This window comes from Nomascus leucogenys, chromosome 19 (assembly GCF_006542625.1).
Source record: "Nomascus leucogenys isolate Asia chromosome 19, Asia_NLE_v1, whole genome shotgun sequence".
Taxonomy (NCBI): domain Eukaryota; kingdom Metazoa; phylum Chordata; class Mammalia; order Primates; family Hylobatidae; genus Nomascus; species Nomascus leucogenys.
The window spans coordinates 53,798,148-53,815,620 of NC_044399.1; the positions used below are offsets into that span (position 1 = coordinate 53,798,148).

Consider the following 17,473-nt stretch of genomic DNA (forward strand, 5'->3'; position numbering starts at 1 on the left):
GTATAGTTTCCTTTGTATAGCTCATTTGTCATTTCAAAATCTCCTTAAGAGCAGGACTGGATCTTGTACATCTTAATCTTCTCTGCAGTGACTAGATAATGGGACAATCTATACAGTTTATTAATATCAGGATTGATAGCACCCAAGGCCATCTCTTCTCATCTCTTCTCTTTACTTAAAAGCCACCAGTAGGCACACCCGTATACACATGCCTATTAACAATGCTACCATAAAAAAGCATCTTCATTCTGCAGATGAAGTCTCCAAAGCAAACTGCCTAATGACTTTATTTTACCAAAGCTGAGTCAGAGCTGAAACCTTAGCCTCCTCTTTGACTCACAACATTCTTGTCTAAATTACACTGCGGCTACCAAAAGGAAGGAAAAAAAATAGACTGTTCATTTATCTGACATCCGACATATGGTTCTTACAAACAATCCATATATATACATCATAGAGGGTCAAATTCTAACAGTGGATGGTGATATTCAAGATGAATAATGTTGCTTGTAAATTACTTTACAGTTTATGTAAGTCATAATGCTAGAAAAAACTAATTGCAATTCACAGTAATCTGACTCTTGATCACCAAAGCATAGTTCAACACAGAATTGTTTTTTGTTTTTAATATCCAAAACAATGCTGGAAGGGAGATGTCTAGCTATGATATAATCAAAGCTTTATATCGTTCCAAGGACACACAGTTATATTCATGTTCTGGCAAACACAAAAAAAGCACTACTATCCTTTAGAGAAAAAGTTAGCAAACTACAGTTCATGGGCCAAATCCAGCCCACAGCCTGCTTTCATATGGCCCACAAGTTAAGGATAACTTTCATGTTTTTTAATGGTTGAGAAAAAAATTAAAGAAAGAATAATACTTCATGATCTGTGAAATTTATAAGAAATTCAAATTTCAATGTCCATAAAATAAAGTTTTATTAGAATACAGTCACACTTATTAATTTGTACACTGTCTATGGCTGCTTTTGTGCTACAATGGCAGAACTGAGTAGATGCAACAGAAACCATATGTCCCACAAAGCTAAAAATATTTACTATCTGCCCCTTTACAGAAAATTTTTGCCAACTCCTTCCTTCAGGGCATGGATGCTGAAATCTGACTGCCTCTGTTTAAATTGTAATACTGTCACTTACTAACTGTGGGACCTTGAACAAATTACTTAACCACTCTGTACTTCAGTCTTCTCATCTGTAAAATGGGTTTAATAATGTTACCTTCCTTATAGGGTCCTTGTGAGCTGTAAGTGAACAATACACAATAAGCGTTTAAAAGACTACCTGGCACATAGTAAGCCCTTACTAAGTGTTAGCTATACCTATCTTACCTTTGCTTCTTGTTGAGGGCTGCAGAATGTGTTTTCCAACAGCAAAGTAGCATTTTGAACTAGCCCCTAAATCTAGCTACCACAATAGAACTGAAGTATTATGAGACAAGAAGAAATGAGAGAAAAATGAAGAAAAACAGAAAAAAAAAAAAAAAGAAAGAGGACTGAGGAGGGAATAGGAGAAAAGAAAAAGACCACACTCAGAAGAAACAGTAGGTGGTCTATTCAAAGGGGAAGTAGAAATAAGGATAATTTCATGTATAGCAACAGACTGAATAACTTCTGTGGGCTAACTGGATACTAATCACCATGTGGAAGCTGTCTCTACAGAGGGAAGAAGCATTCTAAATTCCAAGCAAGTGACTTACAAATGAACTGCTACGTCAAGCCCATTTTTAAGTTGGGAACTTTCTGTATTTTACATTCCTAGACAAATGACAAGTGATAGTTGCAGTACATTCTGCATCTTATTATCCATAAAGAATAGCTCATTAAGAGGACACAGTTTGTTTAAGGACCGGGTGCAGCTGAGTGGCTGCTTGTAATGCAACTCAGAGAACGGGGTAATCTTTCTTCTCTGAGTTCTCATTTTGTTCAGAATAGCACTTACTTCCTAACACTAAGAAAAAAAAAACCTTGTTCCCATAAATAGAAAACAAGCTCATTCACCAAAAATGGACCCACACAGCAACTGGGAGATAAACATGGTGTTAACAGAAGGTACACTTAACCTGCTACCGAGGTTGAGAAATTCTCTCTTTGCAAGGACTCCCTTTCATTTGAGCAGTTTCTCTGCAAGCTGAGTTCTTACCTTTTCTCTGCAGGTAACTTTAAAAATAACACTGTTACTTTTTTAAATTATTATTTCAAAACTTGATAAAGCAGCTCCCCCCTCAAAAACAGAATTTTTAAACTAACAACTTTATCACAAATAACTATTTTTAATCATTCCCTTCCAGTCTTGATCCCTATAATCCTCATGGTTGCCATGGGTTGTACTTATGGTAAATTTTCCTGCAGAGGCTAAATACACACGTCAAATATTTTTAAGAGACTCCATGTGTAAGCCTAATGTGTAAAGCCTTAAGAAAGGAAAGAAAAACATTATTATCCAAGTGATTTCTGCAAATTGTGCAGGAAAGGGACAGTGATTTAAAGCAAGGCATCCAAGAGAGTCATTAAGATGATCCTTAACTAAACGAAAGTTCAAAACACTCACTGAGAATGTATCTGCTGGGGGAGTCCCACTGAAGGCTTCGGCTTGAGGGTCAAGGTCATCTGGGCCACAGGGCTGACTCTTGGTAGACTGTCTGCCTTCTTAGACGAAGTATGCTTTGCTGCTTGCTCAGGAGGGCCCCACGAGGAGGCAGCCCCAGGACTCTGCCCTCCAAAGACTGGTGACGAGGTGTCCTGGGCAGATATTGTTTCACAGGCTTTGCCCTTGGTCCCTGGTTTACACACACAGAGTTGTGGCCGGAGACACATCCCTCCATTCTGACATGGCGGAACACAGCTAGCTGCAGAAAGACAACAGAAGGCACAGCTTTGAAGAACAACATTGTAAACTTCTAATTTTTCCAAAGGGTTAACAGTAGCATCAGGTTGTTTGTTCTCCAATAAAAAAACCACACAAACACTCATAAGGAGGAAGCGGGGGCAGCTGGGTGGAGGAGCGGGAAGAGAACTAATATTAATGGCTTCCTATGTGACAGGCACCGTTCTAAAATATATAAACAAATTTAATCCCCCAGCAACATGTTCTGTAGATATTTTATTGTGCCCACTTTACAGATGAAAAAACAGAAACAGAGATTAAGTGATCTGTTAAACATCATATAATTATTACTAAGTAGAAGGGCTGGGATTTGAAACCAAGTGAGCCAGCTCCAAAGCTATCATTCTTAACCATTTTACTGTATCTGCCTCCCAGAAACGCATCAGAAAATCCAGGAAAAATCGTAAGAAAATGCTCTGCCATTATTTTAAAGTTATGTTCTGTGGCTTAAATTTAAATATACACTTAACTTAAAATTTAATTTAAAATTTTTTAAGCCAAATTTTTTGCCAAGACTTGGCAAAAAACAAAAGTTCAGTCCAATCCCCAACTCCAAAAAGTGCTCTCCTACAGACCTCATGTTGTATAGGCTATCAGATCTTCGAGAGACTGTGTCAGAAATTTAGTCCAATCTACTCTTTGACATAAGAGAAAATGAGAAAACCAAGGGCAGAATGGTTGAGAGTCACCCAAAATACACCTGCTAGTTCGTATAAAAATCCAGTGTGCTAGGCACCATTCCTAATTTAATAATGAAAGGCAACCAAAAAGAACTTCTTCATCTCCTATTTGCAAGGATGTATGTACTCTGAATCACCACACTCATGACCAAGCAGAGTTTTAAAGTTATCAGGCCAGGCTCAGTGGCTCACGCCTGTAAGCCCCATCACTTTAGGAGGTCACGGTGGGAGGATCGCTTGAGCCCAGGAGTTTGAGATTAGCCTGGGCAACATAGTAAGACCCTGTCTCTACCAAAAAAAAAAAAATTGTAATTAGCTGGGCATGGTGGCACGCACCTGTAGTCCCAGCTACTCAGGAGGCTCTTGAGCCCAGGAGGTCGAGGCTGCAGTGACCATGATCACGGCATCACACTCCAGCCTAAGCAACAGAATGTAACCCAATCTCAAAATTAAAAATTTAAAAAAAGAAGTTATCAGGGCTGTGGGTCATTGGTAGAGTAAGTAGGTTTTATGATAGGCAAGGTCCCTTAGAAGTTTAGATGCTACTGGCTGGGCACAGTGGCTCACGCCTGTAATCTTACCACTTTGGGAGGTCAAGCTGGGCGGATCACTTGAGGTCAGGAGTTCGAGACCAGCCTGTTCAAAATAGTGAAACCTCATCTCTACTAAAAATACAAAAATTAGCCGAGTGTGGTGGCAGGAGCCTGTAATCCCAGTTCTGGGAAGGCTGAGGTAGGAGGATCACTTGAACCCGGAGGACAGACGTTACAGTGAGCTGAGATGGTGCCACACACTAGCCTGGACAAGAGGGAAACTCTGTCTCAAAAAAAAAAAAAAAAAAAAGAAGTGTACATGTACATGCTACTGACTTAAGTTTTACTATATAATGTCATAAGCTTACGACCATGATTCCTTCAGTCCCTTCTTTATTTGTTCAAATACATTTATTATGCTGCCCTGTTGCTGTCAGCTCACCTTTTACATAAACTGTTGGTCCTGAGGCAGATCACACTATCAAGTCTCCCATAAAGTTCAATACAAGCCTCAGTCCACAAAGCAATTACAAAATAGACAAGCAAAACGAACAATAGGAGACTTAGTTATAAGACTCAGTTATGAAGATCCAAAAGACCAGGACCTAAAAGCCTTGAAACCTATTGATTTCCTATAAAAGAGAGAAGATACTTTTCCCATATTTCTACAATATGATGCCTATTCATTACAGCAAGTAATGATTTTTCTAAAATGGCCCTTGGGTGTCAGAATACCAAGCTGACAAGTTTTCAGAAAGTTGGGAAGGATTCTATAAAAAAAAAAAAAAAATGGAGCCAGCTCCCTAGGTGACCTTGGCGTAAGCCACTTAACCTCGGCCTCTGCACTTGTGCGTGTTTGGGGGGTTATGAGGAGCACAGCAGCGATTTGTTCTAAAATGGTCCCCATGATATGAGAATAAAGGCTGTTCCCACATTGTGCTTCTAGAATTCTAATTCAAAAGCTCTGTTTCTAGAATTCAGAATTCTAACTATCAGAGTTTTCCTGACCAACTGAGCAAACTGTGTTGCTATATCTGAGATGCTGCCCTGGGTCCTTGCTCAGCCATGGTTATTTCTGGAATGTCACAGGAATGGGAATGGGATCCACCCAAGAGAACAGAAGTGGCCACAGCAAGGACTGAGCTGGGCCTTCAAAGCTGTGCCTCGGCCTGAGCTCACCACCCAGGCACTTTCACATGTGCCCTCTCGTCATGCTTTCAATTAGAAACATGTTTCTTTTTAACATCTGAGAATGATTTCCGCTTCTCCTCCCGCCCAAGGTGCACTGCAAATGTCTTTTCTACCAGGAAGGCTGTTGGGTGCAAAAGCTGGCACCTAGGTGGAGGCCAAGGACTGACATCCTCCAACATACTACCAAGAATGAGCCGCAAGAACCTGTTTTAAGGAAGACATGATGGTTAGCAATTTGTTTTAACTCTTCAAGTTTTTCATGTGGTAGGGTAAGGGGGGTGGGGAGACAGTCATAAAAGATTAAAAAAATACTTTGAACTTACAAATATTTTCTACTGGAAGAAAAATAAAGAACATGTTATATAAAATTACGGCTATGTATAATAACACCCTTTGTAGTAAATTTTAAAAGGACAATTAGGAGAATGAAAAGACAATTTTCTCTTCTACCTACCCTACCTAGACTCAGACAGGTGCCCCCTAGAGCATGCAGATGAGGAGGGGCTGGACTGAACTGGAGGAGAACAAATTCCCTAACTCCCAAGAGAAGCCCTTCATCTGACATAAAAAGCAAAACTTTCACTTTGGGAGGCCGAGGCGGGCGGATCACGAGGTCAGGAGATAGAGACCATCCTGGCTAACACGGTGAAACCCCGTCTCTACTAAAAATACAAAAAATTAGCTGGGTGTGGTGGCGGGCGCCTGTAGTCCCAGCTACTTGGGAGGCTGAGGCAGGAGAATGGCATGAACCCAGGAGGCAGAGCTTGCAGTGAGCCGAGATTGCGCCACTGCACTCCAGCCTGGGCAACAGAGCGAGACTCTGTCTCAAAAAAACAAACAAACAAACAAAACTCATGTCCTTCTATCACATTTATCAAGCCCTTTTTCCTACAATATTTGGACCCATGCAGTAGTGGTTCCTACATGGCAGCAAACATCAGTGGTTCTCATAGTATGGTGCCCAGGCCAGCAGTATCACCTGGGAAAACTTTGAAACTACATATCCTTGGGCTGCCCTAAGCCTGCTAAATCTGAAACTGGAGGCCAGCAATCAGTGACTGCCCTCCCAAGCGACATCAATGCACACTCAGGTTTGAGAATCACTGACACACAACATTTGGAAACAGGTCTTCCAGCAGCAAGCTTCTGAGGACTTATATTTTTATACTTGCAAGTTTTCATGCTATAATTGCTTTAAGGCTATTGAATTCTTGGCTATGATAAAAGTGTTTTATCTTGTCATTTTTATTGCAAGTTTAGATGTCATTTTCCATGTCTATACATTTCCAAAAGTCTACACATTTGTCCCCATCTACTTCATGGCCAATGCAAAAATTCATAGCATTTACGTGAAAACTGTTATTATAACTAAGGTGTTGGACTATGTGGAATATTATAAATATTGTCACAGAAGTACCTTTTTTATTTATTTATTTATTTTTTGAGACATAGTCTCACTCTGTCACCCAGGCTGGAGTGCAGTGGTGCGATCTTGACTCACTGCAACTTCCGTCCCTCAGATTCAGGCGATTCTCCTGCCTCAGCCTCCCAAGTAGCTGGGATTACAGGCATGCATGCCCAGCTAATTTTGTGTTTTTAGTAGAGACAGGGTTTTGCCATGTTGGCCAGGCTGGCCTCAAACTCCTGACCTCAGGTGATCCGCCCGCTTCAACCTCCCAAAGTGCTAGGATTGTAGGCATGAGCCACTACCCCCAGCCAGCCAGAAGTACCTTTTAATTTAATTTTATTTTTTTCCCATTCAGTCAATTCTGCTTTTTCCTGGCCAGCATTGTGCTGTGGTTCAGCTGGATGCTGAGTGGAGGCTATATCAAGATCTTATCAGTGGGTTGGGCGGTGGTTCTCAGGCTCGGCTACACATTAGAATCACCTGGGGAACTTTTAAAACTCCCCAAACCCAGGCCTAACTCCAAACAGATTAAATCAGAATCTCTAGTGGGGGAGGGCTCCAGGCTTCAGTACTTTTTTAACTCCCCAGGTGACTGAAATATACAGCCAAGTCTGAAAAGTAGTAGGTTAGGAACAAAAACCTAATCCAGGCTTGCAGACAGACTAGTCTTCTAAAACGCTACTCTTTGAATCATTTTTTTCCCTTTCATTCAAAAACTTTCCACACATTTTAGCTGACCAAGGGTAAATGTTAAGGCCATCTACATCTAACCCAAACCCCCTTTTCCACCCCCCTTCTCACTGGTCTACCCCTGCAGAAGCTCACCCGTCCTCTGGGATTCCCACCTCTTTGTCTCCGCACAGAGGGAGCCCTATGCAGGAACACAGGCCCCTCAATCCAATGAGAACAACGAAAACCTCCAATGCTTCAAGCCCACCCTTCTCCCACCCTTCTGTATGAAGTCTCTCCCAAATGTCCACTGATAGGGTTTGGTATGAGTCCTACCAAATCTCCTGTTGAATTATAATCTCCAGAGTCGGAGGTGGGGCCTGGTGGGAGGTGATTGGACTATGGGGCAGAGTTCTCATTAATGGGTTAGCACCATCCCATCCATGCTGTTCTTGCAATAGTGAGTGAGTGGGTGATTCTGAGATCTGGTTGTTCAAAAGTGTGCGGCACCTCCCCACTCTCTCTCTTCTTCCTCCTCCGGTCATGTGATGTGCCTTGCTCCCCCTTTGCCTTCTGCCATGATTGGAAGTTTCCCGAGGCCTCCCCAGAAGCACAAGCTGCTATGCTTCCTGTACAACCTGCAGAACCATGAGCCAGTTAAACCTCTTTTCTTTATAAATTGCCCAGTCTCAGGCATTTCTTTATAGCAGTGTGAGAAGTGACTAACAGACCCACTCACCCAGCCCTATCATGACCTTTGTACCATCTGGCTCTTGTCCACTGTCATCATTCACATTCCACATGCTAGTCAACTTCTTACAGTTCTCTCCTATTTGACAACTAGGTTATAAGCTGTGAGGTCAGTTAAGTGGCTTATGCAGAACTTTCTGTAGCCTGGGATAGGAGCCTACACTTGGTTGACTGACTGATACAAACATAGAGCCACTACTTCCCAAATGATGCTGGGATTTAAGGACGTCTATAAAGGAAAGATGGCCAATGGTCTCTTAATTCATTACATGGTAACATCTATACTTCCAGACTTGATTTGTGATTTATTCAATCAAGCAGTCTCCAATCCTTCAAAGCAGATGTTTTTCCATCAAAATTAAATTCAAGTAAACTCTGCAAATACACAAAGTCTGTAGTGACATTTAACCTTATATTATAGTTACAGATAGAAACAGGTTCAGAAGCCAGATCCAATGTGTTGTAGAAGAACTCTGAAGAGTAGCGACAGTGAAGCAAACTGGTCAAGGTCAAAGAGAAGAGAACATCACAAGAGGCATAACATTTAGGAGGTTATTGTAGGCACTTAGGAGACTGAGTCCATCCTGTGCAACATAGCAAGACCCCATCTCTCAAAAAAAAAAAAAAAAAAGTGGCCAAAACTGCCACCAAGACAGCGACGAACTCAGATAGTGGGCTTGCAGAAAGCCCATTGACATCAAGATCTAGGTGAGCAGGTTAAGCAACAAAACCCTACTCCATCCTGGCTACCAGGTTGGTCTTCTGAAAATATTTTCATCATTTGAAACGGTCAAAATTGAGTTAATTCTCAATCTGCGCACCAAGTACTAAAGGGTCTCAGGTGTCTTTCGCATTTGTATCTACTCCAGTTTGACAAGCTGATCCTAGAGTTCTTTAAAAGTTCAGTGATTGTATTTTTAGGAAGTAACCCATGCCCTGAAGCTCAGCGTCTACTGCTTTTAATTCTAAAAAAGTAACCCTTAGTTATATTTAAAACTTGTCTCAGTCCACACAGTGCAAAACAGTGTGACTCTCTGCCCCTTGCCTTTCTCTCCAAACAAGTTGCAGCATGTCTACCGCATGTGTCCTGGGGAGAAATATGAGTCTAACTGTGTCTTCTGTGATCAGAGACAGCAGGTGAGAAATTGCTTTGCTGTGTGTGTCTTCACAGTAATTCCCAGCTGCCCTTTGAAGTTATTCAATAACACTAAGTGATATCAGATCACAAGAAATATAGCATGAGGTCACACATTTTGGTCTAGTCTGTCTGCTTGCTCCTTGTACCAAACCCAAATAAGTGCTGTCGTTTCGTTGCAAATGTCTCTGGGTCAGCCTCCTCCAAAATCCCTAAAGAGAAAAAAAAATTAGCATAACATCCCAATGCCTTTTCTATCCAGTCTTCTGGAATAATGAAGAATTCCACATAATGAAATTTTCTAAATACGTGAACCATGCCCATCAATCACCAATATATTTAATAAATCTTTACAGGTCTTTCATCCTTATGAAAATCTATTTGAAACCTGTGAGGGATGGGTGTTTGCTTTCATTGTTCTCTCTCTTCCCTCTGAGTCAGACAGTCAAGTCACACAAGCATTCTTTCCACCCTATTTTCCTACCCTATTTGCCTTTCTAATCTTACGAGTAACAACTTCACCAACGAGATAGTTGAGCATAGCAAAAATTATAGGGACTACAAGTCACAAAGGCTAGGTACAGAATCTCATGTTTCATTCAGGAGTTTAATGCCTTTATGTCAAGTACACAGGCCCAGAATTCCCAGTTCCCCAAGAGCTGTGTTCTGGAAGCTTGAAGTTTTCTAAACCTAAGCTCAGCAGGAGTGGTTTTAGCCATGTGATGTAATTTAAAATAGGTGGTCAGCTGGGGCCAAACAGACTTTTCCCAATACCGTCAATAGCTGTAAAAGCACTCACAGAATATAACATAATTAAATCACAAGTCACGTAATACAAAACAACCAGCAGTTTTCCTGGATTGTTTCTGATCTTATTACTGCCATTTATGATTTTTTTTAATCACAGGCATTCAAGAAAAAAAAGAAAAAGTTAAAATATCTAACTACAGTTTAGCGTATATAAGCATTTAACATTAATTAAAATAGCAAAAGGGAAAAAATAACACAGAAAATAATTTTTCTAAAAATGCTATTATATAAAAAAAATTAATAAAAGTTGCCTTTAACAAAGGAAGACCAAAATCAAAAAATGAAAAAAGAACAGAAATAGATAATTTAGACAGAGGGAAATGCAATTAGTAAATAAACTTATAGGGTAATGTCGAAATTAACAAAGTCATCAAAAGAAATGAACACTAAAACAAGGAGATACATCATGGCTAATTTTTTAGAAAATATAAATATTAGTACTAAGTGCTGTAAAGGAGGTAAGGAATATGGTACAAGCCTTTTAGAAAGCAGTTTAACAATATGTTTCAAATATTTCAGTAGCCTCACTTTTAGAAATTTATTCTAATAATCAAAAAAGGAAATAACTGGGCATACACATATGTAGGTGTCCACAGCAGTGCTATTTGTGCCAAGAAAAAATTTAAAAGAACCATAAAGGTTGAGTAGAATATGGTATTAACAGCCATTCAAAATTAGAACTATAAAGTGATACTACAAGCTTTTAAAGTGTTGATAAGGTGAATTAAAACACGTTATTTCGTTATTCACTGCCATTCATTCCTTAAGCACCTTCTCTAATAGTATAATTTTACTTTGTGCATTCATGCTAGTATATATGTATGATGAGTACATATTCTTGACAAATCTTGGGTTTTGCAGACTGTAAACTATTATGCACATATTGTTATAACTGTTACCTTTAGAGTTCATTCGAAGGAAGACAATACATTTCTAAATAATCTTTAAATTTATTTTAATCCCATCCATGTTATCTTTATTCATCCAATTGAGCCCCCTCTTAAATGCCTGCATTGTGCCAAGAACTGCAGATAAAAGATGGAGACAAATTTCTTGCTCTCAAGGAGATCAGAGTCCAAGAGGAAAGACGTATAGAAAAAGCATCACCATACAGCTACGTGTCATAACAAGAAAGGTATAGAAGGAAGAATATGGGGGCCTTAACTGGACAACTGGCAAATATTTGTGAGTTATTATATTCAAGGGACCATAAAGAATACAAAGAATTCTTAGAAATGGTTTGTTTCCTTGAGGAGCTACTACCGAGCCTAAGACAGAAAATCAAAAAATGTGACTACACACCTCCTTGCCCAAGCTCTCTACTGATGAGCAGGCAGGTACGAGAGGGGGCTATGCTCTGGGGTCACAGAGATTTGAGTGTGTAGCCCCCTACTCCACCCCAGCTCTGTGCCCTTGGGCAAGTTGCCAAGTTTGACCCATGCCTTATTCATTCAACAAAATACTGAGGGATAATTCTATGCTCAATTTTGCACCAGGCACTGTCATACGCCCTATGGCTAGAACTGGAAGCAGAGATGATGTTTTTACATCATCTCTGCCCCCTGGCATTCACAACCCAGCCAGGGAGACCCCACAGGGAAAGTAATTATAACTATTACCAGCCTTTCTGAAAGAGAAGAGGAGTGCCTGATGGGGGGTGATCACAGTGGGGGTCAGGGAGTTAGGAAAGACCTCCCTGAGACCATGAATTTAACCAGGAGACCTGAAATTGGAGAGAAATAAATAACACACGGACCAGGCCAAATGTTAGTGTTAAAATCTGCCACAGAGCAGCAAAATGGGAATAGACCCCACTGATTCAGGATTTATGTTTCATAAGAGATCAGGTTTGGGAGGATAAATTATAATATATTCTTAAATATATGTGTCTAGTATGCAGGTCCAGTATGATTTAGTATAACCACCAGAGACATCATCCTGTAAATCAGGAACAAAACACTAAATGCCCACTGTACTAGCTTGCTAGGCTGCCATATCAAAGTACCATAGAGTCAGGAGCTTAAATAACAGAGATTTATTATTTCACAATTCTGGAAGCTCAAAGTCAAAGGTCAACGCATCACCAGAGTTGGCGTCATTCTAGCTTGTAGATGGCCGTCTTCTCCCTGTGACTTCACTCATTCTTCCCTCTGTGTCTGTCTCTGTGTCCAAATTGCCTCTTCTTATAAGAACATCAGTCATACTGGATTAAGGCCCACACTAAAGACCTCACTTTAGCTTAATTACCTCTTTAAAGATTCTAATTCCAAATACAGTCACATTCTGAGATACTGGGGATTAGGACTTCTATAGAAGAATTTTGGGGAAACAAAATTCAGCCCATAACCCCTACCATCTGGATGTTCTGGTCAATTCAAAAATACATGGAGGGGAGCTGTGCAGTGAGACAAGCCCACTCCTATGTGCCAAGAGGAGTGTACACTGGTACAGACTTTCTGTAAACGACTGGCCATATTTTTAAGCCCTAAAAATAATCATCTTGTTGTGTCTTGTCATTCCTAATCTAGGGAATTTTGTATGCAAATATGTCCACTGCAGTATCACAACCAATATAGTGGTAAAAGTTAGAACCATCCCACCCATAAAACAAGTAAAGAATGGATTAGGCCAGGCACGGTGGCTCACCCCTGTAATCCCAGCACTTTGGGAGGTCGAGGCAGGCAGATCATGGGGTCAAGAGATCGAGACCATCCTGGCCAACATGGTGAAACCCTGTCTCTACTAAAAATACAAAAATTAGTTGGGTGTGGTGGTGTGCACTTGTAGTCCCAGCTACTCGGGAAGCTGAGGCAGAAGAATCACTTGAACCCAGGAGGCGGAGGTTGCAGTGAGACAAGATCAAGCCACTGCACTCCAGCCTGATGACAGAGCAAGACTCCATCTCAAAAAAAAAAAAAAAAAAAAAAAGGATTAAAATCCTAGAATGTGATACAGTCATCAAAAACAATGTTCAAAAAGTTTTTTTAATTGATACATAATATTTGTACCTATTTATGGGGTCCACGTGATATCTTGTTACTTGCAGAGAATGTGTGATGATCAAGTCAGCATATTTAGGGCATCCATCACCTCGAGTATTTATCATTTCTATGCGTTGGGAACATTTCAAGTCCTCTCTCCTAGCTATTTTGAAATATACAATACACTGTTGTTAACTTTAGCCACCTACTCTGCTATCAAACTCAGAATTTCTTTCTTCTATCTAACTGTATGTTTGTGCTCATTAACCAATTTCTCTTCATCCCCCCCACACACCCATACATTCTTCCTAGCCAGCCTGTGGTTGAAAAAGATTTTTAATGACATGGGATAATGCTTATGATGTAATGCCACTTCCTCTTGAACTCCCTTCAATCAGCCTTGTGCATCCACTTTTCCGCTTTTCCACTGAATCTGTTCTTGTCCAAGTCATCAGTGGCCTCCAGGCTGCTAAATCCAGTGGGAGTTCTTGGTCCTCTCCATTCCTGACCAACAGCCATGCTGGCCACAGAGACCTGGTCCCTCCTCTTCCTCCCCATTTCCCCCTATGGCTGCTGAGCCACCACGCCCTGCCAGCCTTCTCCCACTTCACTGCCATCCTCTGCTCTGTCTCCTGTCTCGTCCTTCTCTCCCCAACCTCCAAATGTCGAAATTTCCCAGGGCCTCCTTGATCCTTGGACCCTTCTCCTGGTGATCTCATTCAGTGCCCGAATTTAGATGTCTGGCCTTATCCTCTCATTGGAACTCCAGATTTCCACATCCAACGGTCTCATTGACGCCTCCGTGTGGGTATCTAACAGGCTTCTCAAACTTAGCATGTCTTGTGTCCCCTCCATCCACCCCAGACTCTAAGACCTGCTCCTTCCTGGCATTCACTGCCTTAAAAGGGATGGCCATTCACAAGGTTGCTCACCAAGTGTATTAGTTTACTAGGACTGCCATAACAAAGTGTCACAAAATGAGTGACTTAACCAACAGAAATTTACTACCTCTCAGTTCTGGAGGCTGGAAGTCTGAAATCAGGATGTCAGTAAGACTGGTTCCTTCTGAGGACTGAAAGATAATCTATTCATCCTTCTCTCCTAGATTCTGGTAGCCCCAAGCGTTCTTTGGCTTAACAGATGTCCTTATTGCTGTATCTTCACATCTTCCCTCTCTATATGCTTATGCTGAAATATCCCCTTTTCATAAAGACATCAGTCCACTGGATTACGTCACACATACACACCCTCTAGTATGGCCTCATCTTAAATAATTACATCTGCAATGACCCTATGTCCAAAGAAGCTCCCATTCTGAGGTACTGGGGGTTAGGACTTCATGTGCATCAGGGAAGGGCAATATTTCAGCCCACAACACCAAGTTATCACTATATGTGACTCTTTTGTTTTTATCATAACACACATCCAATGCAGCTCCAAATCCTGTTAGCCCTACTTCAAAGACATCCTGAATCTGACCATTTTTCTCACCACCTCCCCCAAACCCTTCTCCCAGCCACCTTATCCCCTGCAGTCTATTCTCACCAGAGCAACCAGAAGGAATCTGTTAGAACCAAACCCAGATGACATCACTCCTCTGCGCCAAAGCCTCCAAAGGCTTCCACCTCACTCAATGAAATGCAAAGCCCTTATTCTTATAGCCTGCAAACCTCTGCCATCTCCCCCACGTCATTTCCTAGCACTCCCTTGAGCGCCACACTCCCGTCACCCTGGCTTGCTTGCTGGTCCCCAGACACACCAAGCCTGCTTCCATCACAGGGCCTTACACTGGCTGTGTCCCCACCTGTCATGTCCTTCCCCAGACAGTCACAGGCTCCCTTCCTAAAATCACTCAGCCTTCTCTGGGGGCTGCCCTTCCCAAAACAGCAGCCCCTGTGCCTCTATTCTCCTACCCTGCCTTGCTTTTCTTCAAAGCACTTTTCCCTACCTGACATCATATTGCATATTTATCTGGCCATTGTCCGCTTCTTCCAATAAGTATAAGCTCCACAGGGAGAAAGACTATTTTAGTTGCTGCTTTTGCCCTGCACCTAGAAGATAATCAACAAGTAATCGTGGAAGGAGTAAATGCATGAATGAGGGCTGGAAGGCAAATAGATTTAAATGCTAACATGAATCATCTACGTATAAGTGGTGAAATTACACACAGTGTTAATTTTTTGTTTATACCATATTATACTTTCCAGATTTTCTAAAACAGTCTGTTATTACTTTTATTGTTTGGCAAAAATCAATAATTTTTTTTAAAAAAGAAATGTTAATTCACTTAAGGGCTAGTTTAAACATACTTAAATTTTTAAGGGCTGTAATTTCTGCAATCTAAACAATACGTGAGACAGAGTACTATTCACTTGACTATATGATAAATGTACTATGTTGGAACTTACATTATTTTTACTTTGAAACTTATTCTTAACATACTATGAATGGTTCATATGACTAGCACTATTATCAACACGTATAATCTGTTTGAAAAGTTGACTTTTATTTTCATCAGCCAAAAATGTTAAACAAGAAAAGCTTTTTCGAAAACTGGGGCAATAAAAAATAAGCTTTATAAGACAGAAATGACTGCCAACTTGCAAATCAACATCTGAAACTTGGTTTCAAAATAAAGAGAAAAAAAAGACTAAGAAAACATAACTTACTTTGATTAGCGAGTGTCACATAGTGGCTAAAAGCCAGAGTCCACTGAAGCCAGACAGTCAAAACCAAGCCCCAGCTCAGCACTGACTAGCTGTGTGGCCTTGTTTCTATTATCTTTTTACATCTCAATTTTTTCATCTGTAAATGGAAATAATACAAAGAGCGCTTATATGTAGATCAATTAATACATGCAAAGCACTTAGGGACAGTTCCTGGTTCAGAGTAGCATGAGACAGATGTCAATTATTATTACCCTATGCACCAAATTCATCCCCCACACGCTCCAAAATAACCTTCAAAGAAGCTCTTGAGAGGCAAGTCACATTTGTATGTGGGATAGAATTTTCTTTCTACTATTGGAATTTTACATTAACCTAAAACAGCCTTTCTCATTGAGTCAAGCACAATATGCTACCATTTTGTTCTTTCTTTCTCACATTTAACCATTCAGCACAAAACAGTGATAGCGGCAAAATGACAACCAGTAGCATTAAGCTAAAATAAAATGCCACATGAGTGTTCTCATGCTCAAGGCTCATATTTCCAAACTGTTAACTGAGTAAAAGCTACATGAATGAGACAGAGTCTTTTAAAATTACCATTTGATTTATTTTGACAGCATTCCTTCAGGTGAATTAGTAGCATTATGTGACTAAGGATGGAACAGCCTAGAAGAAATGCAATCCAAGCCATGCCATAGATTTTTGATGCTAAAATAAAAACCCTTTCAAGTCCGGGCATGATGGCTCACGCCTGTAATCCCAGCACTTTGAGAAGCCGAGGCGGGCAGATCACTTGAGGTCAGGAGTTCGAGACCTACTTGGGAGGCTGAGGCAAGAGAATCACTTGAACCTAGCAGGCACAGGTTGCAGTAAGCCAAGATCGTGCCACTGCACTCCAGCCTGGGCGACAGAGCGAGACTCCGCCTCAAAAAACCACCCCTTTCAAATGTCACTGATGCGCAAGTATCATCGTAGAACACAAACATTCGCAGGCTGTGGATACAGCCCCTGCTACAGAGACCACAGTAATTAGACTTCGACATGCCAAAAGGGAGCAGCAGTTGAAGCCTCACTGTGAAATATAAGGCCATTCCTCTCCATGGAAGGAAGCTGGACAGCAAATGATGCATTTGCAAACAAAACACATGATGCATCTGGCTACTAGCTCTCTTACTGTGAAAATGTGGTATAACTATTTTCAGAAATTAAGCTGAAACAGAATTGTGGACTTTAAGGGCTCATCAGGGAATAGCTGAAAGGAACAAGCAAAGCTCTGTTTTCCAAGCAGTAACGTATAAAATTTAACATTTTTCAATAGGTTTTCTCGGGTCAGGCACAGTGGTTCACACCTGTAATCCCAGCACTTTGGGAGGTCAAGATGGGCAGATCACTTGAAGTCAGGAGTTTGAGACCAGCCTGGCCAACATGGTGAAATCCTGTCTCTAATAAAATACAAAAATTAGCCGGGTGTGGTGGCTAGGTGCCTGTACTCCCAGCTACTTAGGAGGCTGAAGCAGGAGAATCACTTGAACCGGGAGGCAGAGGGTGCATTGAGCCAAGATCGCGCCACTGCACTCCAGCCTGGGTGACAGAGCAAGACTCTGTCTCAAAAAAAAAAAAAAAAAGGCTTTCTTATTTCTGACATCCTGAATGGAGAAATCATTCTAGTAAATATATTCCCCCTCCTATAATCTCTGATCCGAGCGAGACTCAGATTATGTCAGAAGTAAGCAAATAAGTGTA

The 17,473-nt window shown here is 41.0% G+C and overlaps 1 protein-coding gene across 1 annotated transcript in view; it reads right to left on the reverse strand.

The window, feature by feature from the left end:
* The window catches only part of LTBP1 (latent transforming growth factor beta binding protein 1), a 440,637-nt gene that overhangs the window by 364,403 nt on the left and 58,761 nt on the right, over window positions 1–17,473 (reverse strand). Inside the window, exon 3 of the mRNA XM_030799969.1 lies at window positions 2,569–2,866. Within this exon, the coding sequence (XP_030655829.1) occupies window positions 2,569–2,866 (298 nt within the window). The remainder of the gene's footprint in view (window positions 1–2,568; window positions 2,867–17,473) is intronic.